Genomic DNA, 27,805 nt, shown 5'->3' with positions numbered 1-27,805 from the left:
CGGCCTTTCTTTCTTGATCGTCAGTATACATGGTATTCATAAGGAATGGATATCATATACAGTAGTCTCAAAAATATTGAGGTTTTTCTGTTTCCTTGCCTTTCTACCTTTTTGTACCAGGTTTTCTGCTACAGTTAAGTTCCAAGCCCACTGATACAATGGTAGGATTTTGACTATCTTTCCAGTGTTTAGCAATGTCATGATGAGCCATGATTTTAAAAAATGTTGGGATGACTTTTGGTGAGCTAACAATGGCAGCCTGTTCCAAAATAAGGGTACATAGCATGGTCTCTGCCTCCCTCTAGAGGCCAGTTCCGGTAATTACATTGTGGAAATACTTATTTCTGTGTGTTTTTTCTTTTAATATTTTATTTATTTATTTATTTATTTATTTATTTATTTATTTATTTATTTATTTATTTATTTATTTATTTATTTATTTATTTATTTATTTATTGGACTTATATACCGCCCCATAGTGCTACAAGCACTCTCCGGGCAGTTTACAGTTTAATTATACAGGCTACACATTGCCCCACCAGCAAGCTGGGTACTCATTTTACCGACCTTGGAAGGATGGAAGGCTGAGTCAACCTTGAGCCGGCTACCTGGGATTTGAACCCCAGGTCGTGAGCACAGTTTTGGCTGCAGTACAGCGTTTTAACCACTGCGCCACGAGGCTCATTTTTCAGATCATGGACAAGTGAAACTACAGATGCCGATCCCGTAGATATGGGATCATACTCTACTATTTGGGCAAAAGACCATGATGGCGGAATTTGTCCCCTTTGCAATAATTTATTGTACTAGTCTGTCAATTGAGCCACACTTTTTGCTCCCTTGAATCCATCAAAGTGATTAACTTGTATGTATATAAAACACCTCCATGAATAAAACTTCCATGTCACTCCAATCACCGGAGACAAGCACAGTATATTTAAATGGATGCCATTCACATATCTGATAGGGAGTCACGAAGTAATGAAGTGAACCCACATATATAAATTTACATTTGCCATGGATAAAATATGGTAGTAGCATGCTATTTCTGTGGCTTCTCTGCCTGAAAGAATGTTATAAATAAAGAGAATGCATTCTTCTGCAAAACTGATAAAAAACCATTTCCTTGACATAGATTTTTTTTTCGGGGGGCAGGGTGGTCTTCTGCATTGCTCACAAAAACACACGTTATACCTATCTGAATGGCATACACACATTGGACTTCCCCTCTCTAATATCCACCGGCCGTGCTGTTTTGGCAAAGCATTGCAAAATATATAAAGGCTTGAATATGTCAGTCACATACAAACAAGCTCATCCAGCGCTAAATGAGGCAAAACGTGCATTGTGATACATTGTTTCATATATTTAAACTGCTTTTCTTGAGCTTTATAAATTCCCAGCATCGTGGGTTTGTTTTAAAAAACTTTACATCCAAACCGCACACGCACACACACAAAAATAGCTGTTCGGCTTACAGAAAGACATTTTTACTAGGCCATGCTCCCAAGTGCAACATCTCTTGAAGGAATGGGACTTGGGCCAACCCCTAATGGGATTAATTCCCATGTCTCTCTGAAGCACATGCTCTCCAAAATTGCTTCAGTGTACTGCTTCCTTTTTTCCTTCTCTCCCATATTCCTCATTTTTGCACGAGAAAAAAGGAATACTGATTCAGCAACTAAGCTTTTAAAAAACATAAATTTCTTAAGAGTTTGATTTTTAAGGGAACTGGGCTCCTTCCCCTACTACTTTCCTAGGCTACTCCACACATTTTTCACATGACGCAGCTAACCCTAAACCATTCCTGGAATGGTTCCATTCGTTGCCAATTCTCTTGGGCTCTCCTTCGCGTTCCTCCTACTGTGCCCCACATCCAGTCTACTGATACAGGAAGGTCAGGTCTCAGGCTTTCACCCTGAGACTCCGCTCTTGACATCCATTCTCCATTCTCAGACTCTGGATCTGAAATCTGAAGGAAATGATGGACACTAGCTTGCCAACCCTGGATTTTGCAGTTCACTTTCAGAGCATGTCATTTAGACATGGTCAGTAGCTGCTGTTCTGTTTTGTGAGGGACAGTCCAAGCTTGCGGCCACATCAGGCAGGAAGCAAAGGAACTGTCACTGCCACACTGTGCCACAGCAGCATGCTGTGGTAGTATGCTAGAGTATGCTCAGTATGATAGAGTATACTAGTATGCTAGAGTATGCTAGAGTATGCTCAGTATGCTGAGTATGCTAGAGGTAGTGGAGGAGGAGAAATATAGTCCATCGCCCAGTTTCCCAAAACTGCCAGAGAAAGGATGAGGATGTATGGCAGAATTCCTTCAGCCACCTCTTCAAGCTGGCTGAAAAAGGAGGGAAAATGCTGTAACAGCTCCCACCACCACCAGCACCACCATCACCACCACACACACACAAACACACCTGGCATTGACTCGTTAGACCCTCCACAAAGAAGAACCCAGTCCTCCTTGTCAGAGCAATGAAGTTCATCAACTGTGTAGGATGTCAAGACCTACTTCAATTTGTTTTGTTTAAAATATTTTTACCCCATCTTTCTTCCTGGACCCTTTGTGCATGGCAGGAGAGGAAGCTGAACACGTTCCCTATGCGTTGTCTCCGACGCATTTTTGGCATCACCTGGCAGGACAGAGTTCCAAATAGAGTAGTCCTAGAACGAGCTGGAATCTTTAGCATGTATATATTGCTGGAACAGCGCTGTCTATGTTGGCTTGGGCATGTCATGAGAATGGCTGATGGTCAGATTCCAAAAGATCTCCTGTATGGAGAATTAGTGCAGGGAAATCACCCCAGAGGGAGACCACAGTTGCGATCCAAGGAGATCTGCAAGCGGGATCTGAAGGCCTTAGGAATGGACCTCCACAGATGGGAAACCTCGACCTCTGAGCGCTCAGCCTGGAGGCAGGCACTGCATCGTGGCCTCTCCCAATTTGAAGCGACTCTTGTCCAGCAGGCCGAGGCCAAGAGGCAGTCACGAAAGAGCCAAATCCTGGAGCTGGACAGGGGACAGATTGCATTTGTCTTCAGTGTGGAAGAGATAGTCACTCTTGAATTGACCTTCTCAGCCACTCTAGATGCTGTTCCAAGACCTCTGTTCAGAGCATGTTACCATAGTCTCTTGAGACGGAAGGATGCCTGCCTACTAATTTAAAGCTAAGAACAAACAGTGAGTATGCAAATAGTAAAAAAGATCAAGCAAATACCATACTAAAAAACAGTAAACCAAAGCAACACCAAAATATATTCAAAGCAGTAAGATACGACAATCCACTTAAACAGCCCATTCAGGCAGCCAGTCACTCAGGGAACGCTCGCCTGAAGAGAAGGTTCTGAACCCTATCCAAATCTTACATTTTCTCAGATTCTAGTTGAGACAGAGAAAGATGAAGAGAAAGAAGAAGAAGTGTAAATTTCAGCCTATGTAATCCACAATGATAGTTCTGAAACCATAATTTAAATCAGATTTAAATTATAAAGGGCTTGGGGTTTGAGTCAAAGAGGATCCGATGTTTAAATAGCACCACAACAGCAAGAAAGCTGAAATATGGTAAAAAATATTCCAAGGCCAATACTGATGACTGGTCTGAAAACTGAACACTATATGCTACATCCTCAATAACTAAGGATATGAATCTGCCCCATTATGGCAGCCAACACTGGAATGAAGATCACACCAAATTGAATTAACAGAGGGATCTAGGAGCTCCCCATCCACAAACTTTAATGATTCTTGGATGGGAAGGTTGGTGGGGGTAAGGAACCTCCTAGTGGCAGCCATGCTAATGAAATGTGTAATATTTACTAGCATGGAATTTTAAAACTATAGCATATTTCTCCTCATTCATCTTGACTGGATAGAGGACCAAAACCTCCAACCTCAAAACCCAAGTTAAGCAGATGTTTCTTTGCTCCATTGCAACCAGAAAGTTGAGAAAATCCATCCATCCATCCATCCATCCATCCATCCATCCATCCATCCATCCATCCATCCATCCATCCATCCATCCATCCATCCATCCATCCATCCATCCATCCATCCATCGACTAACCCATCCATCCATCCATCCATCCATCCATCCATCCATCCATCCATCCATCCATCCATCCATCCATCCATCCATCCATCCATCCATCCATCCATCCATCCATCCATCCATCCATCCATCCATCCTGTTTTGAAGTATGCAATACTAGAAACTGAAGATGAAGGCAAGAGAGAAAAGACATCTCACTGTAGGATGGGAACGTTGTTGAAGCATGTTTGGCGATGCATTGTTCCTAGAAGAACTGACTTCCCACCCCAAAGACAAATTAGGTGTCATAACATACCTGCCAGCAAACAGGGCCCCTTAACCAGCATCTCAAAGGAGAACTCGTACGGAAAGGGGTTGTAAACCTCTCCTCTGAAGATGTCCGTATCCTTAGGAGGGTTGAGGAATGACTGCTCGCTCTTGAGACCCGTGGACCCAAAGCAACTGGTGGAGCTAAAGGAAGAGGAAAAAAGTCATGGCTCAGAGCAGCCTTTCATATAGAACAGTACACAGCTGTCCTGGATGTGCAATATTTTCCCCAGGAGATCTGCAAACCGCCTATTCTGGAACAAGATGTTCAGGACATTATCTTCCATCTTGCAACGATGAAGTGTTCCTGGTTTTTCCTACTGATCCTTCCACATTTTCATTTATCACAAAAGTCCGTTACAGAGGGAAAGATGAAAGAGCTGAACAAGGCTTTTGGGTGGCTCGCATGAGGACACCCTCTGTTTAGAAGCAGCCCCACTGATATCCACATGGGCTCCTGCTGCCATTGGGGAACATATGGGTCAGGGATCTGTACTTTGGTGTCAAGTGCTTGGGTCAACTCGTAGGTCACAATAAAAAAAGGGGGGGAGAAAGTGCCCTAAGTCAGTGGATCTTGACTTTTCGTACAATGCACTCCATCAATCACTCTGCCAAAGGACTAGAGTCTGGTCAGAAATGAAAGCAGGCCACCTTTCCCAAGAAGGATACATTTATAGACATTCTCTTATTACAGTTATCATTTATGGTAGGTTGCTGGACAGAGGGAGCAGAGGATTAAGGGTAGAGTTTGGAGCTGCTGCTTGCATGCCAAAACATCACAGATGGACCATTTATGGCAAATGGTCACGGCAGGAGATGGCACATCACACTTGCAAGAGGTTATATGAACAAAGCAGGAGTGGACAAAGTACAGCCTGTATTATGTGACAAAGTTATCCCTTAACCCACACAAGCTTCCATGAAGGCCAACCAAGAGACTCTGCCAGAAACACATTTTTGTATCCAATTTTATTGCAAAACCATTTTTTTCCTGTTCCTGGAAGCGTCCAGATGCAGCAGTTATTTTTGCAGGCCCATCCAAACTTGTGTTCTCTCCACCAAATGAAAACCAAACCAAATCAAAGTGGTCATCCACTCACTTTGTGTTCTGATTCTTGCCCAATATTAGCCGTTGCTTGGGGTCAAATAGTCTTTAGCCCCAACTAAGGTCATCCACCCTGGGACAGAAGGATGGTGCCCTCCTAGCAATTACTCCGAAAACCTGGCATCAGAAGCAGGCTATTTCATTTCAAGTGAAGTATCTTCAGCCTCTTCAAGGCCACATTTGAAGCTCCCCATTAAAGGAAGAGTCTTTGTAAACATTCTCTTTGGCCTGTCCACACTGAGACTTTCGGTCAACGTTCCCTGAATCCATGATACCAAGACTGCATCCCAATGTCAACATAATGCATAGTTGAGACAAGTGTGAACAGAGTCAGTGAGACCCAAAAAAACCTTTGCTTTTTGTTTGTTTTTTTGTAAACACTACTCATTGGTAGTTGTTTATTTTTGTCCTGCTTTGTTCCAGTTTGCTCAGGAACATGATCTGCTTACAAGGAACATGTTGTTGTTTAGTCGTGTCTGACCCTTCGTGACCCCATGGACCAGAGTACGCCAGGCCCTCCTGTCTTCCACTGCCTCCTGGAGTTGGGTCAAATTCATGTTGGTCGCTTTGATGATGCTGTCCAACCATCTCATCTTCTGTCATCCCCTTCTCCTCCTACCTTCACACTTTCCCAACATCAAGGTCTTTTCCAGGGAGTCTTCTCTTCTCATGAGATGGCCAAAGGATTGGAGCCTCAGCTTCAGGATTTGTCCTTCCAGTGAGCACTCGGGGTTGATTTCCTTCAGAATGGAGAGATTTGTTCTCTTTGCAGTCCTATTCCAAGCTGATCTGCACATATTGTGGCTGTGTACCCTTTGATGATGTTTCCTTATTAGTACTTTTCTCCTGGGCAATATGCACTGCTCCATGCCCTATGGACAGGTAAAGCAAGACAGGAAGGATGGAGAGAGGAAAGTGGCCCAAAGAGCAGAAAAGAGAGGCAAAAAGGAAGGCAAGCTATGGTTGTTGTGGGTTTTTCGGGCACTTTGGCAGTGTTCTGAAGGTTGTTCTTCCTGACGTTTCTCCAGTCTCTGTGGCCAGCATCTTCAGAGGACTGGAGTAGGAACTCTGTCCATGCTCTGTTGCTGTTTGTTGGATAGTTGAGTATTTATAGCTGTGGGAACAGCTTTTGTCCTTTTCAGGAGATAGGGCGATGATGGTGATCAGTGTTTTTGTGTGTGGATGTATTGTTGTGATAAGGGGGAGGGATTATCTGTCACTGTGATTGATGAGTGTCTTTAGTTGGTCTAAAGGCAACCTATGTTTGAGACATCAGGGAGCAATTGTGGGTGTGGAGAGACAAGCAGTACCTGGATGACATAATGCAATCACACAACAAATATGTTTCCCGTCTGTGGTGCAAATATTGGGACGATCTATTAAAATATGCTGGCAACCACCCAGAGTAGTGGCATGCCATCAGATGGTGCGGTATAGAAATATAATAAATAAATAAAATCTGCAACAAAGCGTTCCAGAACAACCCAGAATGACTGGAGACAATGCTACTGCGTGGACTAGTCTCTTCTCTTTTTTCCTTCAATCCAATAGATATCCCAGTGGGCAAGGCTACCTAGAAGGACGAAAACTCTACTGGATAGTGTGTACCTGGAAAGTGTAATACATTACAAGCCTATTCAAGTTTTGTTATGATGGAGGACTAATATGGATCAGCAGTCGACACCCCCCACCTCTGACTCAAGCCATGATGGTTGCTTGCTGGCTCCCAGTGACTCTGGCCAACCTCTTTAGACCCCCCCCCCACGAGCACTCTTGTCTCCACATAACATAGTCCCAGAGAAAGCCAGGAAAATCACCATAGGGCCAACCTGTCGTCACACAAGCCTCTTGCCTCACTTTCACTTTCTGGGGTCGTTTCCACGAAAGGCGTGAGAACAGATGGGAAGAGGGCCCGCAGCGCCCCATTTGGCAAAGTGGGCAGCTCCTGGGTGCTGCTGAAGACCACCGTCAGGATCTCGGAAGGCCCAATGGAGCCGATGCTGAGGATGAACGTAGAGCGGGCCAAGTCTTCATCAAGGACAAGGTGACCTTGTGGAGAAGGTAGAGAGGAGTTAGTTATGCCTTCAGATCCACGTAGAGGACCCATCCTTCTTGGTGTCCTTTTCTTGAACCCATATATTTTGAGGAGCTGCTCACACCACAAACTTACCTACAACACTTGCTTCTGCATGAGAATGAGGGTTCTCATCAGAACCATCATTGGGGTTCCAGAATCACACTTGAGACAGGAAAACCACCCTAAACACTCTTGCTTGAGATTGGTAGGTCTGTGGTTTTGGTCTTGGGAATTCTGGGAGTTGTAGTCCAAAGCTTAAATCTACACATTTCTACTCGTACACACTTACCTTATTATCTCACTGAAGCCACTTGACACTGCATTTAGGTTCCAGCTTGACCCTCAACAAACTGAAGAAGATTAGGTTGAAAGCTACAGATTTTACTGTGGCCGTCATGAAGTGCTCTTTATGGCAGACTCCTAATCTAAATCATATACTGATGCAGACATTAAACCTTGTCCTCACTCTGGGATTTAGTTGAACAGGGCAGTCTGACAGCAATGCACTTCTTTAGATGCATTTCATAAAACCTCCATTATTCTTACAAAAAAGCAAAAAGTGTGCTACTTATATACCGCCCCACAGCACTTCAAGCACTCTCTGGGCGGTTTACGAGTTAATTATGCAGGCTACACATTGCCCCCCCCCCAGCAAGCTGGGGACTCATTTTACTGACCGCGGAAGGATAGAAGGCTGAGTCAACCTTGAGCCGGCTACCTGGGATTGAACCCCGGGTCGTGAGCACAGTTTTGGCTGCAGGACAGCAGTTTAACCAGTGAGCCCTCTAGTCGATTATCATTACCCATCACCCTTTCAAGGAGGCACATTGCGGGAATAGAACTCCAAACCTCCGTAGCCAAACGCTTAAACCACAGAGCTATAACCAGCTTTTGGCTCATGTATTTGGCTACTATGGTTAACTCAACCGCATTAGGAGGAAGTCAGTAAGGTCAGAGGAGTTCAGGTTCAAAATGATGCCAATTTCATGGGTTGTATGGGGATGGAAATGACCATTTTCAACTTTTTAAAAAAGAAGAAGACAGGAAGTGCTAGGATAAGTACTTATGGTTTTTGTTTTTCAGGCCTTTGACAAATAATCCTGCTCTTTCTGGAGGCCTCCATGAGAAGAAAATTGCCAGTTTGTTTTTAAAATGTGGAACAAATTTGAAATTTGTTTACAGATGTATAATTGAATAGCTTAAGTCATTTTGTCTATGTATGTACAGTATTAAGCCCAATTTTTATTTTTGTATTTATGCATTTGATATGTTCTTTCATTTTTTTTAAAAAAAGAAGAACATATTTTTTTGGAGGTTTCGGAATTGCAAACACACTTCTGGAGGTTGCATGCGCTCACAAGTCATATATTGCCTACCTCTGTTCTAACAGATCGCTGTAACCTGTTTTGAGTTGTAGCTCAGGGGTAAAGTCTTAGAGTCAAAGAGATGAAAACAGCACACAAGAAATCTTTCTTGGTTATTCTTTCATACCAAGAAAAGCTGATATTCATGAAACTGTCCAGAGCTGGTATCTTTTGGTTCACATTTTTTTACGTTTCACTAATATTAAAACAAGCAACAGGGCATTAAAACAAGCCACCAACCATTACTGCAGTGGATTGGCTGGTTCCCACTCGTGTTACAGCCAAGACAACAGTTTTCTACCCGAGGTCGGTTCTGGATCTGGAATGTGCAGCTTCGTCTTCCTGTCACAGCTTCAAAACTTGAGATGACTTCTGACTCCTCCAGGGGATAAACAAATACTCCTGCACAAAAGAAGCCAAATTGAAGTGCAACGAAAGGACCATCCACCACAGGCATTCACCATATCTGACTGCTTTTTATTCTTACTTCAGAAAAGACAGAAAATGTCATTCAACCTCATAGTGGTGTAGCACTGGTAAGAATGTTTGGCTTCATTTCTAATTTAATTCATCCTAAATTTACCACCCTAATTTTTCCCCTAACATTACTGATCAGAAGACACTGTCTGCCATTTTGTCCATTTCCCCATATTTGATTTTTTTAGAATAAAAAATGCAGAAGCAGCGGTGGAGAAAGATGGGATGATTATAAGTGGAAAACAACCTTCGGATCATGTTTTAAGATTCTGGGAATGAGGCCAAGTGATACAAAAAGTGACATGTAGAAACACCCCAAGAGTGATGGCAACAAAGGACTGGAGTATATGGATACCAGCGGTTCCCAACCTTGAGTCTCCAGGTATTCTTGAACTAATACTCCATAAAGCCTTCACCACCAGCTGTGCTGTCCAGGATTTCTGGGAGTTGTAGTCCAAGAACACCTGGGGACCCAAAACTGGGAACCACTAATCCATATCGCCAAAAAAAAAAGTGCCTCAAGCAGGAGAAACAGCAAAAGATCAAGAAATCCAGTGCTGCCGATTATGGAGCTGTGTGATCTACCATTTGCATAGCTTGCCGCTGTGAATCCAAAAAAGCTCTTACCTTCCACAGCCTGCTGCTCCAGGTTAATATACGTCAGACGGGCAGTGAGTCCCAAGGAGTACCCATTGGCACAGGCCTTTACACACGAGCTCTGTAGAGGAAGGGCAGTCCAGGATGGCAGGCAGTACAGGCCTGGCATGATCTTCAGGAGGAACCAATCAATCTTACCACCTGCTGGAGCTGAAGTGAGAAAAGAGGAGAGACACGGACTGCCAGAAGTGGAAACCAGACAGAAGACGGACAGAAGCCGCTTTCCATCCCAAAACAAAGAATTGACTTGGGGAACAAAATGCAGGAGCAGAGCACATCAAACTTTCCTTTTTCAGACTACCATTCTTCAAAAAAAGAACTTTTGCAAACTCCATATCTAGAGATGGAGTCTCAAAGGCTTCTTAAGGAGGAAAGTGGATGCTACTTTATAACCCTAACCCTAAATCCACTTTAGAAAACAAACCAATTTGCATGAGCAGGTGAGAGCTGGACCATAAAGAAGACTGATCAACGAAGAATTGATGCTTTTGAATTGTGGTGCTGCAGGAGACTCTTGAGAGTCCCCTGGACTGCAAGGAGAACAAACCTATCCATTCTAAAGGAAATCAACCCTGAGTGCTCACTGGAAGGACAGATCCTGAAGCTGAGGCTCTAATACTTTGGCCATCTCATGAGAAGAGAAGACTCCCTGGAAAAAGCCCCTGATGTTGGGAAAGTGTGAAGGCAAGAGGAGAAGGGGACGACAGAGGACGAGGTGGTTGGACAGTGTCATCGAAGCGACCAACATGAATTTGACACAACTCCGGGAGGCGGTGGAAGCCAGGAGGGCCTGGCGTGCTCTGGTCCATGGGGTCACGAAGGGTCAGACACGACTAAACAGCAACATGTTCCTTGTGAGCAGATCCTCTGCTGTCCTCTGAAGATGCCGGACACAGAGACTGTCGAAATGTTAGGAAAAACAACCTTCAGAACACGGCTAAAGAGCCCGAGAAACCCACAACAACCATTAGATCCCAGCCGTGAAAGCCTTCGCGAATACACTAATTAAATGTTATTTAAAATATTTTTATCCCACCTTTCTCCTTAAAAAGGTCCCAACAACAATAAAAAGACTGTGTTAAACCTAAGAACATTGAGTATGCAATACTAAAAGGATCAAATGAATACAATGCTAAAAAAACATAAGCAACACAAAAGCACAATCAATATAGTAAGGTACAACAATCCATTAAAAAAAACCTATTTGGCAGCCAGTCACTCAGAGAAAGCTTGCCTGGAGAGAAAAGGCAAGAAAGATGGGGCCAGGCTGGCCTCCAGTGGGAGGGAGTTCCAGAGTCTAGGAGCAGCCACCGAGAAGGCCCTCTCCCAAGTCCCCACCAAACACACCTGTGAAGACGGCAGGATCAAGAGAAAGGCCTCTCCTGATGATCTTAATATTGCTCATTACTAACATCCTTGCAAATATTATAGTACTTTTTGACCACTCAGTTACTGTCTCCTCTTTTGCCTGCTCTGCATGAATAAATTACCCAGTTTAACTTCTGCGGGAGGCTTATGGGATGGGAACAGTTGACTCTGCCTTCAGAAACCAGACAACCCTCTCTCTGCATTTGATCTGCGGAGCATGTCTGAGCAGCACTGATAGTTCAAGAGAACGAGAACACTATCCATATTCTGAAAATAAATCTTTGTTTCCTAGGGATCCTGTACAGAGCCATGCATGGAACACAGGTTATACCGAAGAGCTTCTGGCCACCTGCTCCCCATGTGAAAAACGGCGTGGAAAAGCAAACAGACGCTATGCAAAGCAACTAATCAAACCTGAATCTACTTAGATTCTGTGCTTGCGTTTCTCTTCACAATGTAAACGGCGACCTGATGAAACAGTGAGTGGCTGTTTCATTCAGGCTGCTGGTAACGGAGGGAACAAGTCGCTAACGGTGTTCTTAAAAACAGCAGCAATCAAACCACATGTATGGCTTCGGGATGAAATCTTGCCAGAACCAAGGCATCTATAATGTACAGATTAAAGAAAAAAAATAGAAATCATAAACGTCAAAAAAGTAGTAGAGAATGTGGAACGCAACATGCAAAATAAAAAATGATAGTCCTTGATTTAAAGCATTTCTAATCAGAAAACCTCAGCTTCTAATAAAATCTATTAACTGAAACTGAAATAGAAATGCAAAATATTTTCTGAAATATAAATGCAAAAATAGGCAATATCTTTAAAGACCAATTAAAAATCATCAAATAAACACGCTCTTCTGGATTTTAAAAAATTGCATTTTATTTTGACCACACAGCTACCCTTTACTTCAATCGAGTCTTTCTGTCATCTATAATATATCCTGGCCAGAGAAATGCAGGTCGGTTTTAACAAAAAACTCAAAACCACCGCCGTCCTCATAAAGTATAAAACTTAAAATATTGTCACATACACTTGGAGTAAAATAAAACACATGGAGGTGGTATAACTCAGCAGGTTCATGTTGTCGGGGGGGGCCAGGAGTTTGAGTTGGTGGGAGAAGCTATCTGAGGTCACCTGGAATATGTATGGCTAATGGGGTTACGGGTCCTTCTACCTGTGCAACTGTGGACAAGCTGTATGGTAGTCCAAAATACCGTCAGAAGGAAGGACTGCTATAATACTTTAAACATAGAAAACCCTGGGTCACCATAATGTTAAGATGGATTTTCCTGATGCAGGAACTATTAAGCAATGGAACGGCTTGCCTGCCAATGGGGTGGGCGCCCCATCGCTGGAGGTTTTCAAGAAAAGATTGGACAGCCATCTGTCCGGGATGGGGTGAGGTCTCTTGTCTTGGGCAGGGGGTTGGACTAGAAGACCTCCAAGGTCCCTTCCAACCCTACAACAATTCTATGATTCCATGGCTTCATGACTTGTAATTATAATAAAAATAATATCCACTTATTTGTGGTCAAGTCAGCAACCATCCAACAAGAGAAATCAGCTCGACTTCGATGTTGGCTTATCTTTCAAGTTCCAGAATTGGACGGCAGCTACCAGAATTCCTGTCTGTGAGACTTTATTGCATCAAATAAGAAATTAACAACTTGTCAGGCAGAGGTGGGCGAATGTCAGGCTTTCAGGCTTTTTACTAGAACCCTCAGATCCATTAACCAAAGCTTTATGTAGGAAATAGTCCGGAAAGTCAACTGCAACTTTATGAGTCGCTTAGAGTGGGAAAGCAATGATTTATTAGCAACAGGACACCCACCCACTTTGAAAAAAAAGATCATTTGCAACAGATCTTATTTATCTGCAGAGCTCCACACACTCAAGAACTTTCGCATTCCTTTTTATGAGTTTTTTAAAAAAATCATAAACACAACTGGGGGTTCCCTGTATGCATTTTCTAGCTCACCAAGAAACAACACCATTGTATGTAACCAGAGCAGGTTTGGGCTACTTGCTGTTAGACTGCAATTCCTATCAGCCTTATAATTTTGGCCCTTCTGGCTGAGGATGATGGGAGCGACATCTAGCGAGCCAGAGTAAGTCACAGCTGAGGTAGAAAGACAATGCAAATGGGAGCGAAGAGCAGGTAAAGCAGCCACTGGTGCATCCTCCTTAAATCTCCCACCCTTTCTACCTTGGCAACAGTGGGCATTATATGAGATCCAGAAGCACAGACTGTGTGACGCGGAGTTGGGACGATGGAGAAGTGGAGACAACTCATGACAGGCACCTTGCCAAAGCGTCCCTCGAAACCAGGAGCTGGTATTGATTACCTACGTTGGATTCAACCCCTTTTTTCATATCCAGAGCTTATCTTTCTCTGCTTCGACCCAATATCATAAAGCCACTGGGGGACATTAAAAACAGGACTTCCTGCCCTCTTGTATTCTTAAGAACCTGTGCTCTACATGCAATAAATGTGTCTCTTTCTATCTTCCACGACGCTGGTTGCCTATCACTTCACTGACCTGTTTGCTAAGGATTTATCATGGAGGTTCCACTGACTGCTTTTATTTTATTTAATCATCAGTACCCTTTACATTTATCTTTCCAAAGTAAACAAGATCCATCTGGTCTTTATATGTTTTCATGCAGGCAGCTGCAAAGCAGTCTTGTCATGAATCAACAAGAGACCCACGCATATTCGCCCCGTGATTTTCCCCTCTCTTATCTGCCTCTCAGAATACAGAGACCTATGGGCTTATTAATCTCCTACATTCACCTAGTAAAAGGTGAATCTTTTAAAAATTTCCAACTGTGGCAACAGTGGTGTGGATGGCGTATGAAGGGGGAAATGCTCCATTTTAAAAAAATAAACTATATATATTCCAAAGGATCGCCTGTACTGTATGGAGAATTAGTACAGGGAAATTGCTCCAGAGGGAGGTCACAGCTGCAATACAAGGACATCTGCAAGTGGGATCTGAAGGTCTTAGGAATGGATCTCAACAGATGGGAAGCCCTGACATCCGAGCGTTCTGCCTGGAGGCAGGCATTGCATCGCGACCTCTCCCAATTTGAAGAGACCCTTGTCCAGCAGGCTGAGGCAAAGAGGCCGTCCTGCAACCAGCAAAACCAGGGAGCTGGACAGGGGACAGATTGTGTTTGTTTTCAGGGTGGAAGGGATGGTCACTCTTGAATTGGCCTTCTCAGCCACACTAGATGCTGTTCCAAGTCCTCCATACAGAGCACGTTACCATAGTCTCTCGAGACTGAAGGATGCCTAATCTAATAGTTTCCAAAGTGACCCAACATTTTTATACAACCACTTGCCTGGCATGCATGGGTAGCTATGGTATTGCAATCTCAACAGTGGGGTTTAATGTATACAAGTATCAATATTACCAGTCACACATTGGGTGAAACAACAACACTATATGCACTTCCATGTTTGATGCCACTTTCCACATGGCTCCATCATATGGGCATAGTGGCTCTTTTGCAGAACAAAAAAAAAGTCTTTGCAGCTGTCTCTCTCTCTCTCCCTCCAACCAAATTCAAAATGTTTTTTGTCCATTCTACCCTGCAGGTAAAAGGATCTGAGAGCCTTCTGAGATCTTCCAGAACAGAGTAAGTACATATGGCTACTAAAGTGAGTGCCATTGCTTTGTGTACGATGACAACAGCAGACACATGTTCCAAACTGAAAGAATATCATCATCGTGAATGAATCCTGACAGCCAAATCAGATGCTCGGCATCCACTGAGATGTGTTCAGAATGTGTAAAAATACAAGTCTGTTTTAGGATAGTCATGAATTCTGTTACAACGGGGTCTCAACACATGATAACCTGCTATTATTATTATTTTTTAACGAGGTTGCCATCAGTTCCGTATTTGGCAAATTTCATCAAAATTAATTACCCGGCTGACTACTACTGGTTACCATGCCGGATAAGGTACAGTACTCTGGGAGCTGTAGTCCCAAAAAGTAACTTTTCTTATCCATTTAAAACTCCGACATATCAAAATTCACATGCCCAAATCCTCTTCTTGACAATAAAGTTATTTTCATTATGTCACTAAATTCCAAAATAAAATGGTTGGGTAAATAGATCTTAAACTTCCTTGATTTAACGTTTAAATATATAAACAAACAACAACAACAATAATAAATAATTCTGAAGTATAATTTAAGGGATAAGCCAATACAAACTCAGTAAGATTTAGGGAGCAACTAGATAAAGAGGCTGTTCTGAGAGGATTCTGGTGGATTCACCATTTCCTTCAACAGTTACATTGCTGTTGCCATGGCCACAAAATGTTTAATTATACTGGCCAATTTTCAGAGCAAGAGTACATGCTCCACCTCAAATTGCTGCAGTTCTCACTAGGACCACAGGTCACCATCCTCCTCCCCACATATTTTTTAAATTGGCAAGTAACATAGCACTTTATTTATTTATTTATTTATTTAACTTATATGCCACTCACACTACCCAAAGGTCTCTGGGCGGCTTACAACAATTTGAATACAATAAAAAGAAAAAACAATAAGAATGCAATTAAAAATACAATGCTCTAAAAATTGCCATCAGGACAACACAGTTGATATTATTTCAATTAAAAACCTTCTGGAACAGGAAGGTTTTGACCTGGTGCCGAAATGTCATCAACGTCGGCGCCAGACAAATTTGATTCGGAAGAGTCTGGGGGCAGCTGCCAAAAAGGCCCTTTGTCTACAAGCCCTCCCTCTTACCTCCTTGAGGGACGGCTCTTTCAAAAGGGCCCCATGGCTAGATCTTAACTGCCGGGTAGGTTCATATGGAAGAGGCGGTCCTTCAGGTATCCAGGGCCCAAGCCGTTTAGGGCTTTATAGGTCAAAACAAGCACTTTGAATTGGGTCCAGGCAACAACTGGTAGCCAATTTAACTTATACAAAATCAGCTTGATATGTTTCCTGGCGGCCACACCACTCACCAGCCGCGCAGCTCGATTCTGGACCAGTTGCAGTCGCCGGACCGTCTTCAAAGGCAGCCCCACGTAGAGCGCATTGCAGTAATCTATACGAGATGTTACCAGTGCATGTGTAACTGTCATGAGACTCAGCTCGTCCAGGTAGGGCCGTAGCTGGTATAATTTCCACAGCTGAAGGAAGGCGCCCCTGGCCACCGAGTCCACCTGAGCTTCCAGTGTTAGACTGGGGTCCAGGAGCACCCTCAAGCTGCGGACTCTGTCCCTCAGGGGGAGTGTAACCCCATTCAGGGCAAGGAATTGGCCCTCCAGCCTAACCAGCGAAGCACCCACTAACAGCACTTCTGTCTTGTCTGGATTGAGTTTCAGTTTATTAACCCTCATCCAGTCCATTAATAGGACCAGACACGGGTTCAGCACAGAAACCGCCTCCCCTGGATTGGTGGAAAACGAGAGGTAGAGCTGAGTGTCGTCAGCATATTGCTGACTCCTGAGCCCAAACCTCCTGATGACCTCCCCCAGCGGTTTCATGTAGATGTTAAACAGTATGAGGGACAGTATCGAGCTCTGAGGAACCCCATGACATAAACGCCACGGGACAGAGCAACTGTCCCCCAGCACCACCTTCTGGACATGGTCAGCCAGGAAGAAGCGGAACCACCGTAAAGCGGTGTATTGGTATAACAACCTGTGAAACTGTAGTGCTTATCTGACATAGCATGGAATCAGACATGCATTTAAAAAAAATTGTTCAGATAAGAGACAGGAGACACTCACTTGAGGGGCCATTCCTGATGTACTGGCAAAACTTTCACTGGGGTTCAATGTGCTGGTACAGTGGGAACACGCCCCTCAAGTCAACAACTTTTCTCTCTCTCTCTCTCTCTTTAAATATTGTAAGTCTCTTTGGGTCCTTTTGTTGAGAAAGGGAAGGTGTAAATATTTTAAATAATAAACAACTCCAATACGTATAGGGTCATGCAGCCTCCACTTAAATGCTTTAAATTAATGTGCTCATCAGTGCCCCAGGCAGTGTGTTTCAGTCTTGCTCCAGATGTTTAGTAAAAATCTGCTTCCCTGCAGTTTCCACTCATTGGTTCTAGTCCTCTGCTGGTTGCTAATGGAAATAATGTCTTCTTGTTTGCTCTTCTGATAGTTAAATGGCAAGGTAACTGTTATCTGGTTGCTACTAACTAATGCAGAAGGCACATTTGTGCAGTCAGAACAAATTATGCAACCACAAAATCTGGCTGCTTCTAGAATACATAGAAACCGCAGGGCGTTGCAAGTTAACAGATGGCCCCAAGAGATCCTTCAGCTAGTATTCTTCTTCTTCATTCCTGTCAGAAGCAATCCAATGGTGCTTCTCAAGTGGAAGTATCAACCGACAGGGTGCTTTCATGAACTAGGAATATGGTCACAATTAGCAACACTCAATTATGCTCACAATTCTCACATTCTTCAGGAAGGCTCCTTCTGTGTCCGTCGGTTAGAATTTCTAATAGTTATTTAACCGTTCTGCCCAACAAGTGTTGAGATATTCCACTGACGCTTTTGCTGGGCACTTAAGTCCAAGAAAAGTGCTAGAAACAAGTTTTCCTGCAATAACACCACATTTCTATAATTGTTCCCTTCCTCACACATTGTCACTACTTAGTTTTAATCCTGCAAATTTACTTGTCCTAAAGTCTGTTACTTTCATCTAATTGCTGCTCTTGTTATGGACATTTCGTGAATAAATAACAGCAGTAGACATTGCATCCTTCATCAGAGGCATGGACAATAGAATACACAAGATTATCTTGGCAGTTTCTTATTGACTGTTGACCATGTAAATGTTTGCTTATTTCCAGAAGCAGAAATTCATCAACCCTCTTCAGATCATGACATAAGTACTTATAGAAGCTGGCAACCCAGAGAAGTTCTCAAGCACCCACAGCAATACTGCTACAAGTGGCTAAACAAACTATTCTCGAAGGCTTTCACGGCCAGGATCTGATGGTTGTTGTGAGTTTTCCAGGCTGTGTGGTCGTGTTCTTAAGTTTTTTCTTCCTAACGTTTCGCCAGTCTCTGTGGCCGGCATCTTCCGAGGACAGAAGTCCGAACTACTCAATATCACACAAACTGCACCAGAGCACAGACAGAGTTCTGAGTGCTGTCCTCTGAAAATGCCGGCCACAGAGACTGGCAAAACGTTAGGAAGAAAAACCTTAAGAACACGGTCAAACAGCCCAGAAAACCCACAGCAGCCATATAAACAAGCATTCAAACTCAGTTTCTTGGTAGGCCACTGAGAAACAGATTAGAATTAGGAACAACGAGGGGACGAAACAAAGTGAAGAGATTTTTCCTTCCAGGATTTTGAACGGGGATGATCTGAGACACCTCACTGGCTGCTCTGAGGCAGCCCTTATAAAGGTCCCCCCTACACCCTGGCAAATCAGTTTTCCCCACAATTCTGGACAGAAGCAATTACACAAGGAGTTCTCAAACAGGAAATCAGAGTACAGTATTGAACAAAGTAAGATATGCAATTATAAAAGACCATTTAGGCACAAAGTCCCAGCTTTCTGCCGGAATTCTTCATCCCCAGGCCTGCCATTCAGACACTTGGTGGCTTTTAAATTTCAAATATCTAGAACCTTCAAGCCAAAATTAATGTCCACCAAATTAAGCTTGGATTGGGATACTCCTGGTGTGAGTCCAGCTGGGGCATGAGAGATGAAGATGGATTTTCTTCACTCATCCTTCTTGCAGCAATTTGATCAGAGGCTGCTAGGGATGGATTTTACCCAAACTAATAAGCATTTGCTTCTATGCAAACTTCTGCCTAATATGTCCGTCTGCCAGGAAATTGGGAAAACTCCAACCCACTAGCTTCAGATTGGCACTCTTTCCCTAATTTGTCTTTTAACCCACCCACCCACCCCCTAGTACAAGAACCAGCATCAGTGAAACCTACCTGCCTCCCGTTAAGGATTTTGAACAGCAGAGGCTCGGGAACATTAACTAATATATTATGAGGAGTTACAGTAAATAATTCATAGAGCACATGTGCAATTCTTAAGTGCAGATCTGCCTGTGATGCAGCAAGGAGGAACGCTTGCCAGCAGAGCCGAAAGGTTTGGTGTGTGCCATGTTCCTTACGCTTCTTTTCCTCGCCCCAAAATGTGGGTCACGTCTGCAATGTGGGTCTTTCGGTCATTGGGACAGACTTGGGAGATCCACCTGGTAAGGAAGCGAGCGCTAATTTTCTTGAAAGAAAGGGAGGCAACCCTGGCAAGCACCATTTATCTTGGCTCAGGAAGTGGCCAGCCACAAGGAATTGCCCCTAAAAGAGGAAGGGTCCCCCCCCCCCGATATCCCTTTCGCACATCCTAAAACAGCCCAGCCCCACCCACCCATTTCCAAGTTTACCCAACGCAATTGATGGTTAAGGGCTTACCTGGAGAACCAACAGCACACTCTCTGCAGTTCTAACCAGCCTGGGTTTGGAATGAATAAATATGCCTGGAAAATCAGCACATCCTGCCTTCACGACTAAACAGAGACCTAGTTTTTTTTCCCCAGACTCCCGGCTTTTCCCTTCAAAGATCAGAACTGACAGATCCCCCGGTCTTCCTGTGCCTTTGCTTGCTCACAACATCCTCGCTCCCTCCCTGGCTGCTGCAGACTCTCTCTCTCTCTCTCTAGCACTGGCTTCCTCAGTGCCCTGGCAGCCTTACATCTCTGCTTCCTCAGCGCCAGAAGTCAGGGGACGGAGCAGCTCCAAGCCTGGCCTCGTTAAAGGGCCAGCTTCTTCTGCAAGGCTCTGACAGCAGCTGGGAGAGAAGGGAGCTGGTTCTCAGCAAGTGGGGCTTTGCTTCTTCTCCCGATGATGAAGTCTGCCTGTCCAAGGTAGCTCAGTTAACAAGAAGAAAGCCTCAGAAAGCCATCGACACTCTCTGTACCAATGAAATCACAGCAAACCATCACTGGCGCCAAACAGATCTAAGAAATAGGAGCTCCTGGGTCCCATCAGGCAATCAACCATGCTTGTTTGCAAAAACAGGCAGAGTTTTCTTTTCTTTTCTTCTGTAGCAATGACATGGCTGTGATAGTATATTTTTGCATAAAACTGGGCCGGCCGGGAGAGGGAAGGAAACCAAGCCAGCTGCAGAGCACTGAGTAGAGAACCAAAGCCTGAGCCTAACCATGAGGACTAGAAACTCTATTCAAAGTAACTTGAAATCATGATTTTCGCCCAAAGAAGGAAACAAAGCCTTCTGAGCAACTGTGCCATACCCCTACCTGCCGGTTCCTATAGAGGAGACAGTGTGGTGTGAGCTGCCAGTCAGAACAGGTACATGGATAGTTTGATGTAGACTACATACTGGGGTTTTAACCAGATACTCAAATCAGGCAAAATACAATGATTGTTGTAGGTTTTTCTGGCTGTTTGGCTGTGTTCTGGAGGTTTCTCTTCCTAACGTTTTACCAGTCTCTGTGGCTAGCATCTTCAGAGGACAGGAGTTGGAACTCTGTCTGTGTCCTGGTGCAGTTTGTTTGGATAGTTGAGTATTTATAGCTGTGGGATCAGCTTTTTGTCCTTTTCAGGAGATTGGGTGTTTATGGTGATCAAGGTGTTTTTTGTTATAGGTGTATTGTTGTGATAAGGGGGGGAGATGGTCTGCCACTGTGATTGAAAGCTAGTCTTTTCTGTGCAGTGATCACCGGTCCTTGTGGCTGGGTAGAGTTTGTTGACCTTTTTGCAGGTTGTATTTTTCAGTGCTGGGAGCCAGGCTTTGTTGATGGGGCAGCTTACATACTCAGGGTCAAACTACTTGATTGCATATTTATGTCTCTGATTTAGAGCCATTTGTCTCCCACAATGAAGGTCCAAGGAAGTGCACAATATACAGTAATTAAGAAAGAAGTGCTAATAAAATCACAGTAAATTACAATACCACAACACAATTAAACAAGGTATAATATTAAAATATCAACATTTAAAAAAGATTAAAAGTACCCAAGTGCGATAATAACAATTAAAAATTAACTATAATAAAATACAGCATAAAAGGACAAACCAAGCAGGCAGGCAGTAGCTGAAGGCCTAAGTGAATAGAAAGAAGAGGGTATCTTAGGTTACAACCATATCGATAAATACGGTACTTCAAGATTTGGTCTGGAATAAGCATGGGTGAACTCAAAACATTTTTCAGTGGCCACGTGATACAAGGCCAATGCAAAAAAAAAAAAACCAGCAACAACACTGGTGAAATGGTAAAGGTTTGAAAATACTGGGTGGTTAAAACAAGAAGCAAAGGATGACCTTGGAGTAACAGGTGCAGAAGGGAGGCAAAAAGGCAAGGGAATCTGTGTAGGCAATTAGACCTCTGTTAGCAATTCTAGGTGAGCAGGCAGGTGATGCCAGGAAAACTCAGTGTATCCCAATATGTCCAGCAATAAACACCGGTCCTGTTTGTTAATGGTAGTATTGGGGTGATCTACTCAAATCTGGAATTAAAATTACCAGGGAGACACCAGAAGGACTAGGAGAACGCCACTGGGCAGATGAGCCTTTAATTCCTGCACCAACAATAAAGCAGAAGAGAGAAAAAAGGCCTGGCACACAGATAAACAGGAGATAAAGCATGAGTAAAACTTGATTTTTCCAGTAGCAATGTATGGAAGTGAGAGCTGGACCATAAGGAAAGCTGACCACCGAAGAATTGATGCTTTTGAATTGTGGTGCCGGAGGAGATTCTTGAGACCATATCCCTATATTAAATGCTTTGAATCTAATGTAGTACGTAAATAAACCCTGGAAATACATATAAATAATGTGTTTCTGGGTTTTTTAATTTAGTATTCTCAGGCAGCGGAAATGTGAATTGGTGGATACTGGTCCCACAGATTGGGGTGTGTGTGTTCCTATCGTACTGTAATTCAGATAATTATAACATAGAATACAATTAAATAGACTATCACATTACTGACAACAGCTAAGTGAAGAACACTAAAACAACACATTAAAGCATACGGATACGTGGGGGAAAGAAAAAAAAAACCTTGCGCCTGCCGCTTCAGCAGCAAATCAGCTGTCAAAATCCTGCTTGACTAAAAAGCTGAACAAGTTCAGGAAGGAGCCAAGCAGGAGCCATCACCTAGCAAACACTAGCATGATGCTTGCATCTAACAGTTCTGGCTGAGCGTTCTGTGTGAATGTGGCCGGGATCTAAGATATCACTAAGAGCAGTGGTTCTTAACCTTTGTTACTCGGATGCTTTTGAACTGCAACTCCGAGAAACCCCAGTCAGGACAGCTGGTGGTGAAGGCTTCTGGGAGTTGCAGTCCAAAACTCCTGAGTAACCCAAGGTTAAGAACCAGTGACTAAGAGCATAAGCAGTGCCCTATTGGATTAGACATTTTCCACAGTCACCATCAAAAAACCTCCTAGCCCTTTTCTGCTATTAAAAAGTGATAAAGCTCCTATTATAAGCAGCTTGTGACAAAAACTGGGGAGGGGGGCATATCTAAATCTTCCTGAACAACAAGCCACCGCAGGGGTTGTATCTTTTCAAGAGCAAAATTTGCTTTTTCACGTAATCAAAAACATTTTTAAAAGTTGTCCTCCCCCTGGTAAATAATAATAATAATAATAATAATAATAATAATAATAATAATAATAATAATAATAATAATAATAATAATAATAATAATAATAATAATAATAATAATAATAATAATTTATTGTCATTGTAAGTATATACACAGTATACCCATACAACTTAAATCCCTTAAGTATTATTATACTACAGTTGATGAGGGTTTTCTATGTTCTCTTCCCCACATAAATGAAGCGTGCACAAGTTTAAAGCAGCATTTATGGGGTTTTTTTGTTGCCTCTCTTTGGGTAAGACTTGCTTTGGTAGAACATATCCAATTATGAAAAGTGTTTCCCCAGAGGAAACTTCATGCAAGGTAACAACTGTTGATGGGGAACATACTGTATTTTAACTTGTTGTAGTATGCAGAACCTGCCTCTTTAAATGACCACTTGATCTCCTTTGTGAATGAGCATGGTTTTCATTACAGCTCATAGTGAAACTGGGAGAAGTTAGTGAGTCACAGGAGTTATGTTGCTATTGGCTGTTTGTTTTTTTGCATTCATGCTTTTTAAAAAAAAAATCATTACCTCAAGTGGTTCAGAAAATACATATTTTCAGTTCCCAACACTGAGTGGTGTGTTCCTCTCCTTTAAACAGAAGGAACATTTCCAAAAGATAGAGAGACAAAACAATTTAAAGCAAAAAGTTATGATCAAAAGTATACTTGCAAAGTAAGGAAGTTCAAACTGTGTCTAACTCAAATCACAAGCAGAGTGACATCGCCAGATTATATATATACTCAGTAGTCCAATGGGATCTATAAAGAGGTGAGTGTTGGTAGGTTTGTAGCATATGCTTTAAAAATGTTAAGTTTTTTTAATATTTGTTTTTAAAATAACTCTTTCCTCTTCCCAAGAACACGGGGGGGGGGGGGTTGCTGTTTTATGACATCTTGAAGAAATTAAAACTCAGTTCTTTGTCAGGAGACAGAGCAGCTGAAATGTCATAAAACTTTAGATGTTCTGTGTATGTGTTATCAACCACTCTGAGTCTTTGATGTTATAACTGGCCAAATCAAAGGTAGGAAGATATATGAATATATGCCCGTAGACCTCAGGGAGATGAGCAGCCAATCAAAAACAGCTGTTTCCCAAATGTCTAATACTGTAATAATAAGTTAAGCTGAAAGCTAGTATTTTAAAAATTATGAGAGATCAGAATTAAAATAATTAGTGGTCCTAATCCGATCAGATAGGTGGGATATAAAATAAATAAATAAATAAATATTTCAAAGGTAACAACTCTCTTGTCATGGCTGGTTTGACTGCTTATCTATTAAGTATTCTCTTGATGCTAAGAATGGTAACACCTACAGAAGCCAACATGAAAAACTGAGCTTTCTTGATCATGGCCTCTTTGCTCTGAAACAAACTTCCTACAGAGGTTTGCCAGGCATCATCTTTCTCTGGTTTTAGGGAACTACTGTGTTTTTCCGTGTATAAGACAACCCCCCACACTTTTCTAATTCAAAATTAAGAAATCTAAATGGGGCTTAGCAAATGTAGGGGAAAAGGGGTCAAAACGCTGCAGGATCACTTTGATCCCTGCTTTCCCCTCCACTTGTTTTTGTTTTCTCCTCAGCTTACTTCCGTGTATAAGACCCTCAATTTTTAGTCTAAAGATTTTAGACAAAAGTATAGTCTTATACATGAAAAAAGCGGTAATTAAGGCCAAATGATACAAAGCTGCCTTCTGCTAGTGTAAATTTGTCCAGAATGTTCAATGGGCCAAATGGGTTTTTTGTATTTTTATTTAAAAGTAGTTTCAACTAGTGAGAATGATTAATTGTTGTTGTTGTTTTATATTTATTATATAGTGTTATCTTTTTGTTGCATACTGTAAACCGCCCAGAAAGGGACAACACTAATGGGGTGGTATAGAAATGAAAAGAGAGCGAGAGAGAGAATATTCCTGACTTGTAAAATGGCAGTATGAATTGGCTCTAAAGGTCGAAGTCTTTGTGTACTTTTGCTGTGCACATTTTGCAAGTTCTCTCTTAGAATCTAACTCAGAATGACACCCATAGGTGGGTAACTGGCTGCAGCACCACTGTATTCCCCTTACTCATTAAGCTGCAGCCAGCTGATTAGTGGGGCTCAGAGCTGTAGTGAGAAACAAAATGGATCTTGCCCACTCCTAGATTAAATGAACAAAGAAAATCCATATTTAAAAAATAGAAGAATGTGTATGAGAAGAAGAATGGTTGCTGTCAAGTTGCATCTGATTTATGGCAACCCTAAGAATGAGTGAGCTCTATTCATATCCCTGCTTAGCTCCTGCAGGTTCAAGGCTGTTGTTTCATTGAGTCAGTCTCTCTCATATTTGGTCTTCTTCTTTTCCTCTTTTTGTTGTTCAGTTGTTAAGTCGTGTCCGACTCTTCGTGACCCCATGGTCCAGAGCACGCCAGGCCCTCCTGTCTTCCATTGCCTCCCGGAGTTGGGTCAAAATCATGTTGGTCACTTTGATGACCCTGTCCAACCATCTCATCCTCTGTCGTCCCCTTCTCCTCTTGCCTTCATACTTTCCCAACATCAGGGTCTTTTCCAGGGAGTCTTCTCTTCTCATGAGATGGCCAAAGTATTGGAGCCTCCACTTCAGGATCTGTCCTTCCTCTTGCCCTCACCTTTTCCCTAGAATGTCTTGTCTTCTCATGAGGTGCCCAAAATATAACAGACCAAGTTGCATCATTTTTGCTTCTAAAGAGGATTCAGGCTTTATTTGACCTAGTACCTACTTATTGGTCTTTCAAGTGGATCATGGTAGGATCAGACAAGGTTGACATTGTTAAATATTATTCTGACATGACATTTTTTCCTCCAGGAGGAAAATGACTGGAAAAATATTAATGGAATTAAAATGATACAGTGGACACAGACTTGAATCAATTATCTCTAGGGATGAGCAAACAAGAATGGTATAATAATTTTCAGCCTAGTTCATAATATTTCCTTCTTCCCCCTGTTATATTGGAATATGCCAAATTGCCACCTTCCTATCACAGTGAGATAAAATTGGAAAGTTAGATGCTTCTCTGACAGAACAGGGACATGACCTCCATTACAGAAGCCATAGATCACCTCCATGGACTTTCAATTAGGAAAAGCAAATCCTATACAGATGGGCTCACACAGCTGGTATAAGGTTGCCCTAGCAACTATAATCTTGCATTTGGATATTAAGCAGCAGAAGGTGCAAACTGACAGGGATCTGTTAATCCTCAACCTGCCCAAAGGGAATAAGGTGTTCTATTGGGATCACATGACTGCCTAGAGAAAAATATCCAGGGACCTTGCTTGAAGTACAAAGTGATCTTTCTGTATCTGTATGTTAGCACGCAGCCTTTAACTTGCTCAAACTCTAAAATAAACACATACACACTCAGTAAGAAACAAAGAATCTGGAGAAAAGTCCACGAATGTGTTTTAAAACCATCAATATTGTTTGTGAGAGCCAGTGTGGTGTAGTGGATAGAGTGTTGGAATAGGATCAAGAATGTCTGGGTTTTTATCTCTGCTTGGTGCTGAAAATTCACTCGGGGAAGCAATGGCAAACCACTCCTGGAATATCTCACATACCTTGAAAATTCGGTTAGGGTTGGCAAAAGTCAGAGGTAACTTAGTGGCATGTAACAACATAAACTTTCTATGAAATTCGCAAATTGAACTAAGTTACTAATATTAATTAAGAACCTTATTGTTTTTTTTAAATTTTCTCTCTTTGAGTCTGGTTATTTGCTTCTTGGGAGGAAAGCGATGACAAACCTAGACAGCATCTTAAAAAGCAGAGATATCACCTTGCCAACAAAGGTCCGCCTAGTTAAAGCTATGGTTTTCCCAGTAGCGATGTATGTAAGTGAGAGCTGGACCATAAAGAAGGCTGACCGCCGACGAATGGATGCTTTTGAATTGTGCTGCTAGAGGAGACTCTTGAGAGTCCCCTGGACTGCAAGGAGAACAAACCTATCCATTCTGAAGGAAATCAAGCCTGAGTGCTCACTGGAAGGATAGATCCTGAAGCTGAGATTCCAATATTTTGGCCATCTCATGAGAAGAGAAGACTCCCCAGAAAAGACCCTGATGTTGGAAAAATGTGAAGGCAAGAGGAGAAGGGAACAACAGAGGACGAGATGGTTGGACAGTGGCATCGAAGCGACCAACATGAATTTGACCCAACTCCGGGAGGCAGTGGAAGATAGGAGGGCCCGGCATGCTCTGGTTTGTGGGGTCACGAAGAGTCAGACACAACTTAACAACTAAACAACAACAAAAACAACATTCCAACACAATTTTGAGGACCTATACTCAGTGAAGTATCAGGTTCAATGGCTGGCATCACTAAGCAAAGTAAGAAAACATTTCCACTTGGAACTCTGAACTAGTCATTGTTAACAATGCTGGGTACCTGAACAAATGTTCTCAGTTTAAGCCAGGATTGTATGTCTAGATCAGTGGTTCCCATACTTGAGTAACCCAAGTGTTCTTGAATTGCAATTCCAAAAAGCTATGCTGGTTGGTTTTTCTGGGAGTTGTATTCCAAGAACAACTGGGTTACCCAGGTTGGGAACCAGTGTTCTAGATTACTAAACCTGGGTTTGACAAGAACTCTTGGAATTACTTTTTTCTTTCTGCACATTAAAACATAATCACATATCAGTTTTTAACATACAATCATGTTTTGCCACTTTATTCCTTTAGCTCTTATGGCTACCAATTATCAGGACAACTCCACCCAGCTAATATAATTATATT

General features: G+C 42.6%; 1 protein-coding gene across 2 annotated transcripts in view; it reads right to left on the bottom strand.

Annotated features, from left to right (window-relative positions):
* The window catches only part of VWA5B2 (von Willebrand factor A domain containing 5B2), a 63,099-nt gene extending 35,294 nt beyond the window's left edge, over positions 1 to 27,805 (bottom strand). The window contains exons 1-5 of one of the 2 annotated variants that reach the window (XM_078389754.1): positions 19,850 to 27,805; positions 10,017 to 10,196; positions 9,153 to 9,314; positions 7,289 to 7,520; positions 4,356 to 4,510 (exon numbers count right to left, since the gene is read on the bottom strand). In XM_078389754.1, the coding sequence (XP_078245880.1) occupies positions 4,356 to 4,510; positions 7,289 to 7,520; positions 9,153 to 9,314; positions 10,017 to 10,155 (688 nt within the window). In that variant the 5' untranslated portion in view covers positions 10,156 to 10,196; positions 19,850 to 27,805. The remainder of the gene's footprint in view (positions 1 to 4,355; positions 4,511 to 7,288; positions 7,521 to 9,152; positions 9,315 to 10,016; positions 10,197 to 19,849) is intronic. The other variant, XM_078389755.1, reaches the window with a different exon arrangement.

This window comes from Pogona vitticeps, chromosome 3 (assembly GCF_051106095.1).
Source record: "Pogona vitticeps strain Pit_001003342236 chromosome 3, PviZW2.1, whole genome shotgun sequence".
In the NCBI taxonomy this organism is placed as follows: Eukaryota; Metazoa; Chordata; class Lepidosauria; order Squamata; family Agamidae; genus Pogona; species Pogona vitticeps.
The sequence above is the reverse complement of the archived record's forward strand: the minus strand, read 5'-3'. Positions and strand labels throughout refer to the sequence as shown.